Source organism: Phalacrocorax carbo, chromosome 3 (assembly GCF_963921805.1).
Source record: "Phalacrocorax carbo chromosome 3, bPhaCar2.1, whole genome shotgun sequence".
Classification (NCBI taxonomy): Eukaryota; Metazoa; Chordata; class Aves; order Suliformes; family Phalacrocoracidae; genus Phalacrocorax; species Phalacrocorax carbo.
This window is the reverse complement of record NC_087515.1, coordinates 125116474-125136992: the sequence shown is the minus strand read 5'-3', so window position 1 is coordinate 125136992 and position 20519 is coordinate 125116474. Positions and strand designations below refer to the sequence as shown.

Here is a 20519-nt window from a genome sequence, read left to right as displayed (position 1 = left end):
GTTAATTACAACGCAATTTTTTGTTACACTGCAGGGCTCACCCAAGCGCAGGTCATAGGTGGGTGTGCAAGCTTTTCCAGCTTGGCTGTCTCCAGCTCAGGTACAAACTGGAAGCTTGAGTTCACTGTCGTGTCACCTCCAGGTAAGCTCCATTTTCTGCATATGTTTTGATTTGGTAACTGAACTCAAAACCCTACAGGTGGTCTGGATTTGTAAAACAGGAGTTAAGCTTTGTTTGAATGAGTGGAGCAATGCCAAACCTCTAATAGCCTGGCCCCTGTTACACATCCAAGCTGGCATTACCCAGGTAACAAGAGAGCTGGGTGATTCCTGAGCTATTCATGCAAGATCCCTACAGTCAAGATGAGTTAGTTCTGAGAAGTATTGCCAGAGGAAGGTACCTCTTTCTTCTTGGATTCCCTAGCTATGAATCTCTTGTAAGAATCAGGACCTTAAGGTCAGCTAAGGAGCCTGATCAAACTCTTCCTGATAAACTGAGTCCTCTCATTCCCTCTTATTTTTCCCATTTGTGTTCAGTAATTTTCCATCTATGATCCCAGTTATTTTCACAGTGCCTTTTACTGACCATTTGTCTGCACCTGATCATCTTTACGGGTGTGACAGGTTGCGCACACTCAGAGCATGCCCCCAGGACTGGGTCTGCTAGGGGCATCTCTGAGCAACCCAGTAATGGTGAAATGGCACGTGTACCTATGGTGAAATAGCATGTGTTCTTATGCCTCCCGAGAAATACCAGCTGAAGGGGATGTTGGCACCTTGGGGATAAGGCACCGCGAGAACTTTGGCTTGTAAAAGCCTCAGGGCATCTGCACAAAAGAAGCACTTATCCAACTCGTCGGGGCCTGAATTTACGTACAGATCTGGCTCTGAAGGTATATAGGAGTCAAAGTGCTGGTTCCTTGTCTCAGAATGACTGCTGAGGCAAGCCAATGGAGAAGCAGGAACACGCTCTTTGCAAGGTAGTCCAAAGACAGACTAAGGTTTAGGTGTTGTAAGACCATGTGTAAAATCTCTATTCTTGTATTACATATATACACACACACATATATGGATATATATCTAGAAAGATATAGATATAGATTTATAGATATACTTAGAGGTATCTCCATTTACATATGTTGTATAGGTATAGATATAGATATAATCTCCACATATATATATAACCTGAGACCCATCAGGTGAAAAGAAGCCTAGGAAGGACAGATAGAAATATTTCCAGGAGATGTAAAGTGGTGTCTGTGCCACTGCATAAAGCCCTGATGAGTATTTATTTGCTGTACTGAACATAATTTGTTTACCTATGTTCAGAGATGATGGAGTAGGTACAGACTGAGCTTTTTTAATGAGAAAACTCTAAGATAGCATGGCTTGTTCCAGCCAGAAAAAAACAGAGGGCAAATACAGCATACAGGCGAAGTGGCCAAGTAGAAGCGGGTGATGAAAAAATCTGAGCTAAAAAATTAGAAGAAAGTTACATTTAGATTGTATTTTTCTGAACAGTCTATCTTAATAGGTAGGAAAAATGAGAGCAGATCAGACTGCTTTTGGATGGACGTCAATAGACTTATGAATGATATTGTACAAGATGGTACACACGATAGTATGGAATAGGATTTATAATCCAATAAATACCATCCTATCCTGGGATTAAATTAAGATCCAGGCTTTTTTTTAATGAGAAACCTTTGTTCCTCCTAGTCCCAAGAGGCTAATCAACATTGAGTGTTGCCCACGGCTTTTCAAAGGGAGAATTTGGGTGCAGGGAGTACTTGGAGGTGGGCCTTTAAAGGGGAAAATATGTCTATTTTGAGGGTCTATGCTGCCGAACACCCGCAGCTCCCATTGCCTTCACTTCAGCGAGAGCAGATGGAAAGTCAGCACCTCACAGGATCTGACTCCTTATGGGGAAGTACAGCTTAATGAAATGTGTTTTTAAAGCTACTTCAGGGGAGTCACTAAATCTTCTTACCTCTGAAAAAAGGTCAAATGCAGATCACTTTCATGAAACATTTAGCCAGTCAGAGTGTTGCAAAGAGATGTTTACAGCTGGCAATGCAGACACCTGATGCATCTGTGTGGGTACCACCTGTGCAAACGAGAGCATGGTACACTTTTAATATGCATTGCAAAAGCACACATCAACCAAGTAACCCCCTTGCTTGTTTGTAACTGGGAACCGTGCTGGAGACAGAACAAAGGCTTCTATAGTGCCAGACTCTTTCTGAAGATATTTGCTTATTGGCTGAGATAAACGTGCAAAAATTAAACAGTCATAGCGTAGATGTTTTGGGATACTTTTTCATGACCAGGTTTCTGTGTGTACGGTGGCATAGTCTGCGATTTGGAGACAGCTCAGAAAATGCAGCTGATGTTGGATGCAATAATCTCAAGTGCTTTAGTGGCAATAATGAGTCAGGTAGTAAGACAGATAATGAGTTGATGCACTAAGCCACATCCTTCAAACTGGTCTATAGAGAGGACTAGGGCCAGTTTTGTTAAACTCCTGTCCTTCCCAGGCACATCTCCATTCAAAATGTGTTTTGTAGATGGCCCAGGGAAGCAAAACCTCTCTATATTTCTGAGTTTTAAGATGGCAGTGTTAGGCATCTTCCAGTCCTTGAAGCTCAGATGCTGAGACCCAATAGAACTCTTGACCACACAAACCATGAGCAGTGGCTGGCTTGATTCCAACTTCGCTTACAGAAAACTTTAAGATCTCTGGATGAAGAGAATTACCCAAAGTTTGTGTGTGCCAAGAGACTAAATATTTACCATGTTAACAACAAGGACACTGATTTATTTATTTTTATAATGCTCATTATCGGCATAGTGGAAAATATTAGGAAGTTCACTGGGAGCTTTCTGCACTTAAAATTAATGACAGTGAATGTTTCTAGGTTCCGCATATCTTACATTCATATGAATCAGGTACAGCCTGCAAAAACTGTGTATGACTTAGCACCTTGCTTGTTGCAATGAGCTGCTCTGTCTTGCTAGGCAAAATGTGTATGTTTTCTGTCTGCCCTGATCTGTTTGGCCTCTGAAATAGATACTTTTCTGGGTTTGGTAATCAGCTGGACACATTCATGGAAGACATATTAAGGTTTGTTAAATACAAAGAGGCGGTCTCTGTTTCAGGAAACACTGAAAGCTTGAAACTTATATTGGAGAAGTATTGTTACATATTTGGTTTGTCCTGGTACTCGGTCCTAAATAAATATTGTTGGCTAATGTTGGGTGTGGAGATAGACAGACTTATGGTCTGTTCCTACATGCATTTTTAACAACAGTATCACTGTTGAAAGGCTATAACCTGGTGTTTTAACTGTGAAACCCGTGTCCTTACTTTTGTAATAAACTCTGACTGCTTAAATTCTCAGGGGCTAAGTTTACTGTGCTGTCTCAGCCATTTACTGTCTTCCCTGTCCCCACGGGAGTGAAGGCCAGCATGATCCTTGTTGTCATACTGAGTTCAGCAGCATCTGCATTCATCCTCTCTCTTGCATTCTGCTGGTTCAAGAAGAGCAAAAGCAACAGTAAGTTGGAAATGCCCATGAAAATTTCTACTTGTAGACTCCCTGTTTTATTTAATAAATCTCCAGAGCGGCCGCAACAGAATTCAGACAATGGTGCTCAGAGAAAGCTCTGAGAAGTTCAGTAATTGTCAGTATATTTTGTAGTTTCAGGGTTATACAGTTTTGTACCTATAACTGATGCCTGAGTCTTGGCTGGAAAAAGTGTTAACTGTATGAGAAATGTGATGAAAATCAGATTTCCATAGTGTAGGCGAGGAGCTGAGAAAGAAAGGAAATATTTGCTATGATTTCAATGATTTGTTTGGCCACTACATTTTCCTGATGAAGGGTGACATAGCAAAATATCGCTGTGGTGAGGTTATGCAAGGCCTTGGTGCTGACCAAGGACCAGGCACAGCTGGAGCGTGAATGCCGCAGAGACAGCGGCACAGCCATGCTGACATCCCATATCACACTATCAGCATCATACGAGTCAAAGTGGTAATGGGAGTGCTACAGCTTCTCTGGAGTTCTCCTCCAAGCAAATCCACACCTCTACTGATTTACCTTAAGGTTGCTTTCTTTTTAGCACTGACCTTAAAACAAATATAGCTACTTCAGGGAGGGTTTCCCACTGCAGAAGGTATAAGACTATTTTCGTAAGAGAAGAACTGAAGATAAAAGGATGTGACTGTAACTGGTTACTTGACTGCCAAACAGCCACCTTAAGCTTCTGCCTATGTTGAAAGTTACCAATAACTTGGCCTTTCAGATATCCACTAGTGATAGGACAAGAGGAAATCAGCTCAAGCTGTGTCAGGGGAGGTTTAGGTTGGATATGAGGGAAAATGTCTTCACTGAAAGAGTGGTCAGGCCCTGGCACAGGCTGCCCAGAGAGGTGGGGGAGTCACCGTCCCTGGGGGTATTTAAAAGACATGTAGACGTGGCACTTCAGGGTATGGTTTAGGAGACATAGTAGTGTTGGGTTGATGGTTGGCTTGATGATCCTAGAGGTCTTTTCCAACCTTAATGATTCTGTGATTCTATATGCTAACTGAAGCTGGGACGTAGCCAAATATACAGGTAACCCATAGCAGAGGAGTAAATGTAAATCCCCATTAATAAGACATTTCCCACCAGTTTCAAGACCTTCTCACTAGTTTCTCTAAACTTTTGCTTTCAAGTAACTTTGCAAATAGAGGCTAAAGGGTCTTTCTCCTAAACTGCGCCATGAGCACTAACTGCAACAAGGTCTGAATTTCTAGTATTACTGAACACGGTGACCACATAAGAAAGGATTTTACTGAAGAGAACAGGTGGGATCCCTAATGGCAAAACACAATATGATAAGAACACAAACTGCTTCTGGGCAGAAAGAATACTTCTAGATCATTTGTTAATTCCCCACCAATATATTGTTGCTTGAATTAATAATTGCTGCTGAGCTGAGGATGGATAGAGAGTGATGCAACTGTATGCTTCATTACAGAAACGGGGACTGAACGGGCTGATGTGCCACAGGCCAGTATCAAGGGACCGCAGAAACAAGCACAACCTCATGCAGATCACATCCAGCCTTGCTACAATGGAGCAGAAAATGAGAGTGATGTGCCTGTAGCAGAAGGTGAGACTGCAGTTTGACAATAATTCAAATTCATTAACAGTCAAACATCAAAACAGTCAGTTTAGTTCTCAACAAACTACAGATTTGTATAGAATCAATGGCAGTTCTTCTTAGGACATCTATAGCTTTATTACCTCCTCCTTCTCCTTTCTAGTATATTTCTATTTATCGTTTTATCTCCTTTGTAAGTATTGTGTGAAATCCACTGAAGGCAGCAGCATAATCCCCCTTACGTTCATGAGTCCATGTTTTCACCCAATGTTTTTGGAGTAGGCAGGGACTGTCATTCCTGCAATGTCCCCAGCATGCCTGGAGAGACAGGGCTTCTCCCTGCCCAGGTCTCCAAGCGCTGCAGCAATAACTGCGCAGTGCTCAAAGAGCTCTGGACGAGTTTGCAGGCCTTGCAGGACAGCAGCGAGGTACATTAGAGGTAGGAAAAACCACTCAGGGCTCATTTGCACCGTCTCCACCACTCACTGGACCTCTATGCTGTGCTTTCTGAGCAGTGAGTCCAGGCCAACACCCCAAAGAAGCTCCATTCCCACCCACCCCGCTCCATGTCACCCTTTACTCTCTAGGGTCCCTACCACAAATGCCCCTTTTCCGCATACCTCCTCAAGACTTGTCTTTTCATCATCTGCTGATCAAACACGACTTCTTCTGAGGTCACGGAAAAGCAGACAGCCTCAGGGGCATGCGGTTGCCAGCATAAAGCACCGGCTTCCCTCTCTGCAAGTGTGAAATGTTCTTACAGTAGTTGGGTTTTTTTTTGTTTCACCTGCCAACAGTGCAGATCTAAGGGCGTTCAGATAACCCCCCCGAACCACCCATTTACTCTGTTTTGGGAATTTCTTTTTCCTCCTCCTTCCCAAAGTCTGTACATTACATAAGAGGCAGGAAGAGACGAGCTGGAGTTTTAACTCCTTTTAATTAGCATCTATCACAAAAGCAGAGGGAGAGGGGGAAGGAGAGAGGAAATTCTGCAGTTTATCTGTTTTGATATTTGCTGTACTCCTCCAAAACACAGCGTTCAGCTGTGTGCCTTAGGATACATATCTGCTATAAATTCATTTTTTATCTAATTTGTCTGAGATCTAAGCTTCCTGTGGAGGTCTGAGATCAAAGGATCTGATTCTGTCTGATGTCGGCTCTGACACATAATGCGTGCTGACTTAGTTCTGTCTATAAACTCGCAGTGGGAGGCTGCCATTCTCCCTTGGCACCTTTACATAGTGAACTTTCATTTTGGCTGGGGAGGCTGACAGGTATAGCATTGATTGGAGCCATCATGTAAATAATTCATGGTACGATTTTTTGTCAGAAAAAGGCAATCCAGCCACTTAAAGTCTTTTAGGAATAGTTGCAAGACAAAAAGATTCCCCGATATGTTCAAATCTAAACAAGGATAACAATATCTTAAGTGAATTTAATACATATGACTTGGAAATGTCTAATGTTTGATTTCCCCTTATTTAAAGTGCTATTGGTTTTGGAGAGAGAGAGGAGAAATCAAAGCTGCAGTCTTTTTGTTTCATTTCTGTTTTATAGCTGTTTCCCCCATAAGAAATCCCGCCTTTCAAATAAAATTAAGTGTTCGGAGCCTTTATTATTAATCACCACAGTAAGTCTTGAAAGGCAGAGTTTTTCTGTTTCCTAGGTGCTCATACAGTGTAAAGTCCAATGGAGGTAGGGGCCCTGGCTGTTGTCCCAGAACAAGTAGCTGAGGATGCAGATCAGGAAGAAAGCTGTATGCGTAGAGATGCAGTACTGCAGGGAAAAAGGGATCAAGATACTACCTCGTCTGACCTTGGTGTGACAAAAGTCTCCTCAGCTTCACATGATTATCCCACTCTAAATTAAATAACTTTTGACTGAGTAACACATGGTTAACAGAATGACATCTGGAGGCAGGGGAACATATTGGGGCTTTTTTCTTTTTGCAATTTATTCTGGTGGTTCATCGCTTTCACCATTGAAAAGCTGTGTCCTATAACAGCTTACATTTCCTAGCTTCAATTTCCAGTTATTTCAGGTATTGTACCTTATTGATCCTTACCTTGAACTCTTTGGCCACCGTTGCCCAGAAATCACTGTTGTGTTCCTGAAGAGGTTCTCCCGCTCTGCAGACAGGGCCTGCACCCCTTGCTCCTAGGTTGCTCAGATCAGCTCCTTCCTGTCTACCAGTTTGCCAGTTTTTTCACCTTTTAGAAAATTTCTTAGTTCTAATTCCAAATCACTGTTGGAAACACCGAATATCATCCATTTCAGTGGTAGTGTCTGGTACTGCTACACATCCCCACCTCTGAGAATTATTTCCCATATATAATTACTGCCTGAGCTCTGTCTGTTAGCTGGTACTTAATCCAGTTAATCGCATGCTTTATTGATATTGAATAGTTTGTATTTAATTAAAAAAATCTGGATATTTTAGATTACTATGTCATATAAATCTCAAGGCAGTATTTCATCTTTGAAACTTCTCATATTCAGAAAACTTTTAGCCTCCTCCATTAATTCAAACTCATTTGAAAAGACCTTTTTCCACAGTTGAAAATGGCACCTTTGAAGATGAAGAAGGCATCAGTACATATCAAGAAATAACATAAAGCTTTGGTATAGGGGATCATGACCTGATCATCTTGTTTATCTGTATAAAGAAGAAAATTGAAACTAGTGATTTACATAATTTGTACTTTAAAAGATCCAACTACCTAATGTTAAAGCAATCTTAAGAAAGAAAACTGTTACACACAGAAACGTGTGACCACTGAAAATTTACTGATAATTTTTCAGTGGATTTCCAAGAGGCACAATCCTGAAACTGAAAGCTATGTGTGTACAAATTGAAAAAAAGCAGCTCATCTTAACAGGAAAAGTGAGTGTAAGCATGAAGAAATAGGGAAATTGTAGAAAATAAATAAAGGCAGGGGAAAATTATTAATTCTGCTAAGGGTTACATTTCCAAGACAAGCATGAAAGATAAAGAGTTGTAACAGCACATTTCCTGGGATCATTTGTGGTGAGGACCTATAATATGTGCTGATGAACAGACCGCAAACGCCAGCGTCGGCCACTAACACATGAGATATGTGGACTAGAGCTACATCTGAATTTGGAACAAGTATAAAAGCTTTGGGCCTGAGCTGGTTTTACTTTATTTTCTGAGTGGGAAGGGAGAGGCTTGTAAGAATTTTACAAATGTTTTTAGCATCTAAATGAAGCAGGCTGCCAATCTTGCACTGAAGCGATAGCACACCCTGTCAACGCAGAAGCCATCTGCTGTAACACTACAAGTGATTCTGCCTCTGTGGTTGATCACTGTTTGATTTATTAAGTTGTAAACATTTTTCATTTCCACATGAAAAATGTATTGTATATATTTTGCTTTTTCTGCGTTTTTTAAACGGCACCGCAGGTTACAGGCTCTGATTTGAGTAGGATTCAAATGTTGGAAATAAGAAGTTCTACCTTATATTGCAGCCTGATTTAAAGGGTTGATGTATTTTATAGATGTGTAGTATTAAAATGATTACCAGTCTCAGCAATACATAGCTTATTAACCTGTATTTTATATACTTTATTATTAAGCTGTATTTATTATATAGCTGTATTTTATATACTTTATTATTAAGCACTTATTGAAATATTTGAAAACCACTGGAGGATGCTCTAGGAGCTGTTAGTGTATCAAACCAGCTGTTTTGGTTGATGTATATTTACTTGTGGAAACAGCTTATGGTTATTCAGTTTTAACAACTTTTTTCTCAATTTGTGGCCAATTAAACACAATTACTATGTGTCTTTAACACTTAGTAAAGGCACAGAAGGGTAAGGAAGAGGAAGGCAGGGCCTTACAATTGCTATAAAGCACAAACAAGTCTTGCTTTCACAGATACGGAAGGAACTGGGGCAGTGAAACATGCCACAGGACAACTGGAGGAGCTGCACCTGCAGCCCTGTGAAGCCAAGTCAGTGAGAAAGAAGAGCACTGTCCGTGTTAAGGCAGGTAACTTTTCTTCAACTAGGAATGGCAACAGTCACCAAAAGCCACATGAAGAAACAACTCCTGGTGACTCTCTGGAACTTCAGCAGACAAGGGTCCCAAGGTGTTCCAGCCAGAAGGATGTCCCCCAGCCTTCAGCTGGCTACAAGGAGGAAAGAGAGGAGTCTGAAAGGATGCCCAGACCTCAGAATGATGTTGGAGAGCATGTTGCTGTGGTAGCAGCAGAGGTGTAAGACAAGTGATGTGAGGTGGCAGACCATCGACAAAGCAAGCTTTGCCTGGCTTGCAGTCAATGCAAAGCTGAGTCTTTTGTCTCTGTGGTTAGAGAAAAAAATATACATATTAGCATGGGGAACCAGGCGGCACATGTACAAATGAACCTGTTACCTGGATCTGCAGCCAACTGGGAGACTCTGGTCACGTCTATGACGTTGAACTTTCTTAGCTTCCAACACAAGGTGGGTGCATCCAAAGTGCCTGTTGAGAAGAGTTCTTCTGACACCTCTAAAACTCTCCCCAAGAGTTGTTTGGGGGAGTTTTAGCTGGCTAGCGAGGTCAGCTTTGAGATTACATTCAAAAGCATTCAGGGATTAGCCTAACAATTCAACAGTGCAGATAATCGGATTCCTGACACTTTAATATACTAGCACTCATGTAGTCTTAGTGGCTAGAGCACTGCTGATTGGTATGTATGCATATATAAAAAAATATAGGGAATTTTGCTATTTCTTCCAATCATGCCTTTAGTTTCATTCAAAGAACCTCTGTATGTGCATAAATCTTTTCCCCTTTTCTGAGGAAAACCAAACATGTATTCAACTTCCACTGTAACTTGAGTAAATGCTTCCATTTCTCCCTAGTTAAATCTGTGGTTTGTTTTTTTTTAAATTAAAATATTCTGCTGAGCTAAATCTTCACCATGTCATTGTTTTCTAACACCCTTAAATAACTGGCTTGTTATGAACACTACTCTTTATGAATTATAATAATAATGCTGATGTTCTTCAGCTGCTCAGAGAATTCCTCTGTGTTTTGCTTTACTGAGCTGGAAGATGAGGGACTTTATTATGCCCTCTCTGTACCATAAAATTCTTGGTTGCAAAGTGGCCTGGTGGCCCAAGATAAAATTTATACTCCTCTGCAGAAAAAAATACTTAAGCAGGAAGATGAAGTTTCTGCCCAGAACAGCAGCGGAAGAGAAGGTAAGAAACCTCAATCTGAAAAAAAGGATTCCAAACAATCCATCAAAAGAAAAACCGGCAAAACAATTAACTTCAAGCTGAAGGATCTAACGTGCAGGTGCTGCTCAGTGAGCTACAATGTTCTCTAGGCACAAAAATAGATTGACCAGCATTAACTCCTGTACTATATTATATTTATAAGCATCATTTTCTGGTGAAATCAGACTGATTCCATGGTGAGCCAGGCTTCTGGCTGACTGCACAGGAGCTTTTCTGGCTTAAGGCATTTGAGAATGAGGTCCTTATATTGTTAAGGGCAATTGATCAGCCTTTCTGCCCTCTCCCATGTTATGGAAAAGCGATTTCTTACAGTACTTTCTGCAGAGACCAAAATATTCTTCTGTGTGAGTCAACATGGTAGATTCCTGCACCTCATGATTCTGGGTCCGAATAAGAAGATATACCTTGCAGAGGCATCCAGGTTGGTGAAATGATTTGGAGACCCTTCCTTTCCTCCACAGCTTGTACTCAGTTTTAGATGCTTTCACATGGTGGGAGATCCTTTCCCCTCTGCAGAGATACAATTCCTCCACCCCCTGAACTCCACTCCCCTTCAGTAGTTCTACTGCTAGTAAGTGACTCTATCATATCCAAGCAGTGTGAAAGCAAATAATATAGGATTACAAATGTGAGAATATATGCAAATAATATGCAAATAATATTGACTATAAATTACTTGCAGAAATTAGACAATGGAGCCTTCTTTTGGGGGAAAAATTCAGACATACTGGAAACAGTTAAGGGCTTTAATTAATCCTTTAATTAATAATCCTTGCATTTATCCACACTTCGTTTAGAGAAGAAATAATGTCTTCTACATCTAGACCTCTAATGAAATAAGCAGGACTAAAAAATCTTTCACTTCAGCATCCTCGGTCTTGATTTCCCACGCTGCTATGCATTAACTGAGTGAATGGTGGAGCATGGGAAAGAAGTGGGGAGAAAGTGAAATTAAACTTGATGAAAAATCAGTGCAAACATGAAGTAAATCCTGAAGATGTAAGAAATTTAGGGGATCTTGTGTTGTGTATCAAAAAAAAAAAAAAGTCAGTGTGGTGATCAGAAAGAAAGAAGATGTGACTGAGACTTAGTGGCTGAAGAACATGGTTAAACATCAGCTAGTATGTTTTCCAAAAATAACTGGTTTTAGACTGATTGCAACAGCACTAGAATGAAAATGGGATCCTACTGCTCTGTGGCTGATGCAGAGCCAGACTTATTATGGAAACTTTTCCATCTAGACAGGAAAAAACAGCCTCTCACTCTTATAGGGAATGCACAGTTAGATGAACAGATATACCCAAGCTGCCCCAGGATTTTCTGTGGAAGGCAAATAGAGAATACACATCTCATGTCCCAAGCCAAAAGCTTCGTTTTACAATAGTTTGAATACCAGCTTGGCCCATGGATTATCTGCCTGTCATTGCTGTCTTGCCATCAGTACTTTTGGTGATCCTGCTCAAGACTCTTAGTCTTTGTATTGGTGAGTTCTCCTTAATCCTTATGCTATAATTAGGACAACAGTGGTTTCCACCTTTGCATGGAAGTTTTATGGGTAAACTTGTGTGTTGAAATACTCATCGATGGGAAGATATACATTCTAAAAGCCAGGGTAGGGCAGGGTAAGGATGTAGTGGAAGGAGCCAGAGGAAAAAACCCAGTGTGGTATGTGGGTTACCCATGACGGAGGGGGTGCCTTGATTAACTTGAGATTATTGAAGACTTCTAGCCCAGCTGCAAGTGGTTCAGCTGAAGAGAGTTCACTGTTTTATACTGTCATAGTCCAGCTTCTGGGAGGACACATAAAAGACAGGGGCAGGATTTCAGCTCAGCTTCTCAAAGAAGCCTATAAGCATGTCGTGGCAGACTCATGCTTTAGCGCAGCCCACAAGCCAGCTCTGCGAGGGACACTAAGCCCCTTCAGCAAATCTACTTAGGCTTAGCGAAGTGCTAACCTCCCCACAGTGAACACCAAGGAAGCCTTCAAAGTGTCCTGGTTTCAGCTGCAATAGAGTTCAATTTCTTCATAGTAGCTAGTGTGGGGCTAAGTTCTGGATTTGTGCTGGAAACAGTGTTGATAATATGGAGACGTTTTAGTTGTTGCTAAGTAGCGCTTACACTGGCCAAGGCCTTTTTCAGCTCCCCGTGCTCTGCCGGGCGCACAAGGAGCTGGGAGGGGGCACAGCCGGGACAGCTGACCCCAACTGACCCAAGGGATATTCCATACCATGTGACGTCATGCTCAGTATATACAGCTGGGGGGAGAAGAAGGATGGGGGGGACATTCAGAGTGATGGCGTTTGTCTTCCCAAGTCACCATTACGCGTGATGGAGCCCTGCTTTCCTGGAGATGGCTGAGCACCTGCCTGCCCGTGGGAAGGAGTGAATGGATTCCTTGTTTTGCTTTGCTTGCACAGGCGGCTTTTGCTTTCCCTGTTAAACTGTCTTTATCTCAACCCATGAGTTGCCTCACTTTTCTGATTCTCTCCCCCCGTCTCACCGGGGGCGGGGGGGGAGGGGGGGAGTGAGCGAGCGGCTGCGAGGGGCTTGATTGCTAACTTGGGGCTAAACCATGACAACAAAATGAATGCAAAACTCTATATCTGCCTGTGCAAAACCATCCTCCAAGACCCAAAGTCTTTCTTGACAGTCATCTTAAATGCCAGTGAAATTTGACAAGTTTTGCTCCACTGCAGCCAATGGCAAAAAATTCATTAAGTTAGCAGGATTTGGGGTTTTCACCTGCTAATCATTTTCTGTAGTCCTGTCTCCAATAGCACTTGAGTTCCTTTATTAATATAAATAAGAGTGAAGGTGAAGGGATGCCTTATTTTTAACCAAGCTCTCCAGGCTTGTCTGAATTCCTAGACAATGCATGGTCAGAATTATCCCTCTCCCTTTTTTTCCCCCCATTTTGTAGAAATGGTATTTTTTTCCTCTTACGTCTGAAGTAGAGGAGTGCATTACAGAAAAATTTGCCTAAGGCTTTGGGCCAGAGTTGATGAGACTTCACAAAGATACAGGAACAGGCACATGGATAGAAAAAAAGAAAGCCTGTGAAAAATTAAAATGACAAGCCTGGTTAGGGAGCTGAGATAACTGGTGATGTAGTAAAATTAATTACAGGCTGGGTTGAAGGAATTGTGTGCCTAAGACAAAATTAAAAAAAAAAAAAAGAAAGAAAGAAAAACCAAATAACAGCAATGAGATTATAAACCCTTTCATCATCTCTATATGGTATAACTCCAAATCCCTATTTATTATGACATCTATTATAGCATTTATTTCTATAGGATGAGAGGTATAAATGGCAAATAAAGGAGGCAAGCGTCCAGTCAGAAGGTTTTTCTCTGAGCTTCTGATTCTGCAATGAATAGCCTTATTAAGAGTGAAATTACATTAAAAAATTCTTCAGTGGACTAGGAAACATGAGAGAAAACCTTCATTGGATCAGGAAGGCTGCACAACACAACACTCCAAGGCTTGTTATGGGCACTTGGAGATTATGCAGATTCACAGCTTTTTTAGATTTTGTTTTTTGTTAGTTTTGTTTTGTTTTGGTTTTTTTTGCCATCATTATGTGTTTGCCAAGACTTGAAGTTATTCCAGCTTTGTACCTTCTAAAATGTGCAAAATGTTGGGTGATGATTTGTTGATCAACATTATAAAGACAATTGCAAGAGCAAGAGCCAGATAAACCATAGGATAATTCCAAGATTTCAGAACGTGCCAGCAAAGGATATTTTCAGGGGGATTTTGCTGATATATAACAGGAGTGTGGTCTTGAGGGTGGGGACAGGAGGTAGATGCTGCCTGAGATACAAGATTTCACATAGCAGGTGACATGACAGGAGACAACCAGGGTGTGAGGTTGCAGTGGGGGACAGAGGAGTTCCTAGGAGCATGAGGTCAACCTAGGAAGCACCTTTGGCAGATACCACAGCTGCTCTTCACTGGCTCAAAGCTCTTTGTTTGTGTGTATGTGCAGAAGCTACCACCATGGTACTAAGGTACCAAGAAGCTACCACCAATCTGCTGCTCTCTCACCAAAGCATGTCAAAATTTTCAAATTTTCAAAGAAAAGGAAACTAGATTAATTGTTCCACTAGCAAATTTTCCAAAAAGGAAAATAAAAAGACATAGAGAATATTTTATTTCTGAAACTGGAAGCTGAAATCCCATTTGAAGGAGGGTCCGTTGGGGAGATATTTGCCCTGCCCTCTTCCCCCCCCCCCGCCCCCCATCCTCTTTATGTTCACATTCTGACCAGCAAAGAAGAGAAAAGGAATAGGGAAGATGGAAAGGAAAAAAGGACACAACACTTTTAAGTTAGTTAAAAAAATAAAATGTTATAAACTTCTCAGCTTGGCCTTAGCTTTATGCTCAAGGTGAGCGTTTTGGGGAAAAAATAAAAAACCACACACACAAAAAAAACCCAAACCTGGAAGACAGCGTGAAAGAAAAATCTTACTTTATGTGAGCTTCTGTTCCTCTCTCTCGGTCTCCTGCTCAGTGAAACATTTTCCCCGACAATACTCCCAGTATGCTGCCAACTTTGCCTTAGATGTTTCAACTCAAAGCTTTTTTCTCACATTACATGCTAAATGAAAAATATTCCCTGCTACTCATGAACCTGGCTCAATTTGCAGTTATGAATGAATGCCATGGCAGAAGATTGCACATAAGCTAGGTAAACCTCTGAAAGCTTCCATATTGTATTAGATCAGACCCTCATACTGAGGGCTGCTGGTGCTGGATACTAGGGTAAGAATATATGAAAAAGGCAAATCTGAAATGAGCCTTCCCTGGATTCAGCCTTAAGCAAGAAGAGGCTTCTGGGAATGGTGGTTGCTCCCAGTGGCCATTGGGTGGACCTACTGTCCCTGAACACTTTCTAAAAGTGTAGCATGAATGTCATGTTACATGGAACTACCTACATCCCATGTGAAAAAAGAAGTTATTTCTGCTTTTATTTTAAATGTTCTGTCTGATATTTTCCAGGTTTTGTTGCCTGATAAATAACGAGTAATGCTTATTCACCTTGCTTTTCTGGGTATCTTGCACATTCTTCATCACACTTAGCTGTTTTCCAGGTTCTGTGGGAGTCCTGTGGGATGCAGGGATCTGACTTAAAAATCAGCTGAAAAGATAAGGATAGTACCCCACAGGAACAGAAGAGGAGGAGAATCCACACTCAGTCTTCCTGCAAAAGCCCTCCCTCCCTCTCGACTTGTGCAGTTAAACCTTATGCACGTAGGTGCTCAAGTTAATAGCACGGTCACCCTGGGATCGCTCTCTGCTTGGCAGTGGGAGGTAACTGTTTCCAGAGAGGGATTCTGTTCTTTCTGGGAAAGACAATTTCTCTGAGACGCTGAGTGAAGAGTGAGACTAGGCTGACTAGGACCCTGATCTTGGGACCTCGATTAGAAACCTAAATTCAGGTGGAAATAAAATCAGGCATGAAAGGGTTTATTACTAAAGCCAGCCGCTTTAATTTGGGATCAGTAGGGAAAGAAGAACAGAAACAGGTGACACAGCCAAAACAATGGCATGGAAAAGGATCTCTGCAGCAGCACTGTGGAAGATGGACTCAAGCCAGATCAGACTGACTTTGTCAGAGATAGGAGCCACACGCAGGCTGAGCGTGGATCACGCGCTGACATGCTCTGCTGCTCTGGGTGTAGGTCATCTCATTCATTTCCTAGTAGGTCATTTGTCCATCCCCAGGGATGGGTTAGGTGTGGTTGGATTAATTTGTGCTTTCCCTCCTGATACACCTCTTTGTTCCAAAGTACATTAAAGATAATGCTGGTGCCCAAGACACGCCAAGTCTCGCAGCTGTCAAAGGGAATGATGCTAAAAATATCCCACCGTTGCTCTCCGTCCCCCCCTCGACCGTCTCTCCATGTCTAGGTGCTGACAAAACTTATTTGTCGTATTCCCTTCATTCGGTGAGTGACAGGAGACTGGTGTCAAGTGAGAAAATGAAATGTAAATTTTATTAAACACCTTCTCATCTCTGTGTATCAATCCAGATTCCAGCCTAACACAGCAAATCAAATCCTGTCTTCACCAGGCCTGAGGGCACACAAAGAATCATTTCTCCTTAATACCATTCCCTCCTAGTAAAATATTTTTCTGTTTAGTAAATGAAAATTTAAAATGCAAACCCTATTTTAATCCCAGAGAAAAGATGTGCATTGCAGGGAGAAGGATGCTACATTTCATTCTGTTATGCCTCATGCTTTCTTCTTGTTTTCAGACAGAGCAATGGTGATTAGCTGAAGCATAAATTGCAACTCCCTTTTAAGACTTGCCCATCGGGACTTTTTATCTTCATGTCCACCACTGGGCTTAGTAGCTTACTAGTCCAAAGATGATTCAGTATCCACTTGTTTAATCTAAAATTGCATGGTAAATTATATGATATACTGAAGTCTGAAACGCTATTCCCAAGTGAATGGCGTCAGAAGTTCGTTGCTGTGGGTCCTAACACCTCTATTTCTCTGAAGATGAGAGTCTCAGTCCACTGTGAGAGGTTAAATTGTCAGAAAAGGAAGCTTTTAATTCAAGGCTTCTTCTTGTTAAGCAAAATCATGGTTGTTTTGACTTTCCTGATATTCACAGTCAGAGCACAAAATAATTTGTTTCTTTTTCATAAAAGTGTGAAGACATTTATATGTGTTTATCCAGGCTGCGCAGAGGTTGAAATTAGGACAGAGACAATAAATGTATAAGATAAACCCTGAACACAAAATAAATTTTCCTTTACTCCCAAGAGGTGGCACTGGAGAATATTTTTGTCAGTCACTGATTAACCAACCCTCCATCTTAGTGTGTGATGCTGGAAGCACTGGACCATCACTCTCTGAGATGCTCAGTAGAGGAGCAAAACCAAGACCACCTACCTTTCATCTACTCTCATTACCCCTAACTATTAAAAGTTAGGTGTCTAGTCTAATCTAATTCTCCCTTGCGTGTGGTTATTATAGTCAGACATGCACTCAGGAGGGTGCTTCACTTCAGTTTTCGTACACAGCTATTGCAGGATGGGCTGAATCACTCTGTGGAAGTGCTTGTGTCTCTGCAGGTGTTCACTGAGCACCTTAGGTGAGACGGCTGACTTCTAGCCTTGTCAAGTGGGCATTTCAGCTTAATCTGGCTACACACCTACTTCCAGTGGGGTCTTTCACTGCTCAGTTCTCAACTCATCATGAGTCATTTTCTAATGGGTAAAGTACAGTGAAGTGCACAGGTACTGCACAAATAAATGTGACAATTTGTCCCTCTGAAAATAGTTTCCTACTCTGCAATTGCCCCTCTTTGCAGTGACTCATTCAGTACCAGCTTTTCTTAGAGGTGGGGAACCTGGGATTGCCTGGTTCCCCCACGTGAGGCAGCCCCAAAGAGGTTACAGGGATTCAGGGCTCCGGCCATCTCATGATCCTGGGACTTAACCACAAGGTCAGTCACGATTCTCATCCTGAAGGTCCTCCAAGAATTGCCCACAGGACTTCATTTCAAGGAGGCTGAGGGTCTATGCAGTCCCCAAAATCTGGAAAAATTTGTAATCATTCTAAAGAAAATATTTTCGTAATTAAAAAACAAATACTTGACATCTCTGGTATTCTTTTTTAAATTAATGTTTTCTCTTAAAAGAGAAATCGCAGACTCCTGCCAGCCCTAACCACGGCTTTTCCTAACCCCTTTTGGAGGGCAAGGTATGCCATCGTCCATGAATCAGGGATAGATGACACAAAGCAGGAAAGAGTTAAGCAACTCACTAAAGCTTGCACTACGAAGCTTGCACTAGGAAGTGGAAAAGAAATCAGCAAAGGCACCCATTTTCCTTGGCTATCTGTCCTCAGACAAATTCACTACACCATTTTTGTTATCTAAGCTTGTTTCAGAGAGGAAAATGGAGACAGGCAACACTGAAAAAGTAATGTAGGGCAAGACTTGCAGCTTATGCATTAGGCTGGATATCAGCTGTCCTCAGTTCAAGTCTGCATCCTGGCACCAATTCCCCTCTCCAACCTTAGGCCACTCATTTAATGTCTCTGCCCCTCAGCTCTTCACGTGCAAAATGAGAATGCTAATACAGCTTTTCTCCATACCTCAGTCCACTTTGCCCACTCAGGCTTCAGGGTCTTAAGCACTGAGGCTCTTTCTAATTAATTATTTTCCAAGCGCAGCTGAATCCTGCATCCCAGTTGCCATTGAAACCACCCTTGAAACAAAAAAGAAATAGTGATAATAGTACTAGTGATAGTAATGTTAATAGAGATAGAGATAGAAAGAAATAGAAATAGAAATAGAAATAGAAATAGAAATAGAAATAGAAATAGAAATAGAAATAGAAATAGAAATAGAAATAGAAATAGAAATAGAAATAGAAATAGAAATAGAAATAGAAATAGAAATAGAAATAGAAATAAATAGCAATAATAAGTGTATCTAGACTGGTTTCATTTGCAAGGTGCTGAGGGTTAAAGAAAAAAAGGAAAAGTGCAGTCCGTGCAGAAGAGCTGTCATGTCACACAAATTGTCAGCTTCCCTAATATCACCAATCCCTCCTCCGCCTCACCAACTTAAATTCTCCCATGCCTCAAGGTAGACGGCTGTTGGGACTCGGTGCTCTAGATACATCCACACCGGAGATCAGTCATTTCACACTGCCAGTGGGCTTCTTTACTATTCTAATACAGAACCGATTGCACACTATGACTAATAATGTTGGCTGTATGAAAGAATTATTTATATAGAGACTGAGAAAGGCCTCCTTGGATTTCTAGACAGGACAGTCTTGATTTGGAGAGAGCAAAGCATAAAATAACTTCAGGGCCATTTCAGGCTGCCGTAGTGTCCAGGAGACAAGCCGACAATTGGTGCTTGAATTTGAAACTGCAGATATATATATGCTGTGGCAAACCCTCTCCCCTCGTACCCTAGAGTCCCCCATCTTTAGAAATAAAGAAGGGACTTCTAGTGAATGCCAGTCAACAGAGGCTTACAGAAAATAAGTCCTGTCAAACTAAACTGGTAGATCTTTTTCTGATGAGATTACGAGTTCAGTCGATAGAGATAGCAGTATTCAAGCAATAGGTGTCTGCGAGAGATTTAACTTGGTACACCATGACATTTTGATTACAAAACTAAAAAACAATACACCACATTAACGTGGTGCATCTTAAGTGGATTAAAAATAGGCTGACTGCCTCAAAATGTGTTTATAGAAGTCACTGCTGAGCAGGTCTGTTTCTAGTCTGGTCACAGAGGGATCAGGTTTTGTCCTGATGCTATTTTAGCAATATTTTATCTATAAACACAAGGATAATCTAAAAGTTGGTATTCAGCCAATTGGCTAATGAAACGGAGATTCAGGGGATGATAAATAAAATAAACGGACAGATCCCTTATGTTGTGTGATCAGTTTATCAACCGTGTTCAGACAAATGAGGTACATTTTATTATAACACTAGAAAAATTATACTGAAGGATAGAGGCTGTATTTACGAGGCAGTTTCTCTTCTGACAGCTCGTGACTGAAAACAGCTTGTTGTCATGATAGATAATAACTAAAGATGATTTTTGTGAGGATAAAGGTCTTACAAAGGAGATAATGTTATTTTGCTGCATAGACACAAAGCTTCCAAACAAGAAGAGGGTGCTTTTATTGCAGGACTGATACTGCTTCTAGTTTTGACGTCTGCAGTTCAAGAAGTTGTTTATAATTTTGTTGAGGGTTCACAAAGGAGACGTAGGCTGGGAAAACACTTTGCATAGCAAAAAACCGAAGGAATATTCACCATTAAACCAGCTGAAAATTAAGTGTCCAGTGTAATTTGGTCATTTAAGCTTTCTTGGTAGCCAGTGATGAGTACCTGTGGAAGGTGCTTCACCTTGCATCTCCTAGTCCCTTGTTTTACAGTGGGATAATAGTCACAGTCTAAATATACCTGTAGGTGAAAGAGAACTTTGAAAATAAAGAGTTTTTGTATTGCATAGACAAAACACTGTGAGCAAGGCAAATTCAGAGTGGATGTTAAGAGTAAGGATATCAGCAAATAGTTTAGTAAGGGAGGGAGTGATTGTGGGAGATCTTTGCCACAGTT

The 20519-nt window shown here is 41.3% G+C and overlaps 1 protein-coding gene across 5 annotated transcripts in view; it reads left to right on the top strand.

Moving 5' to 3' along the window:
• Positions 1-10074, top strand: part of PKHD1 (PKHD1 ciliary IPT domain containing fibrocystin/polyductin) — a 277474-nt gene extending 267400 nt beyond the window's left edge. For 4 of the 5 annotated variants that reach the window (XM_064448230.1, XM_064448231.1, XM_064448229.1 and 1 more), the window contains 4 exons: positions 35-142; positions 3402-3557; positions 5026-5160; positions 9053-10074. In XM_064448230.1, the coding sequence (XP_064304300.1) occupies positions 35-142; positions 3402-3557; positions 5026-5160; positions 9053-9396 (743 nt within the window). In that variant the 3' untranslated portion in view covers positions 9397-10074. The remainder of the gene's footprint in view (positions 1-34; positions 143-3401; positions 3558-5025; positions 5161-9052) is intronic. The other variant, XM_064448232.1, reaches the window with a different exon arrangement.
• The last annotated feature ends 10445 nt before the right edge of the window (positions 10075-20519 follow it).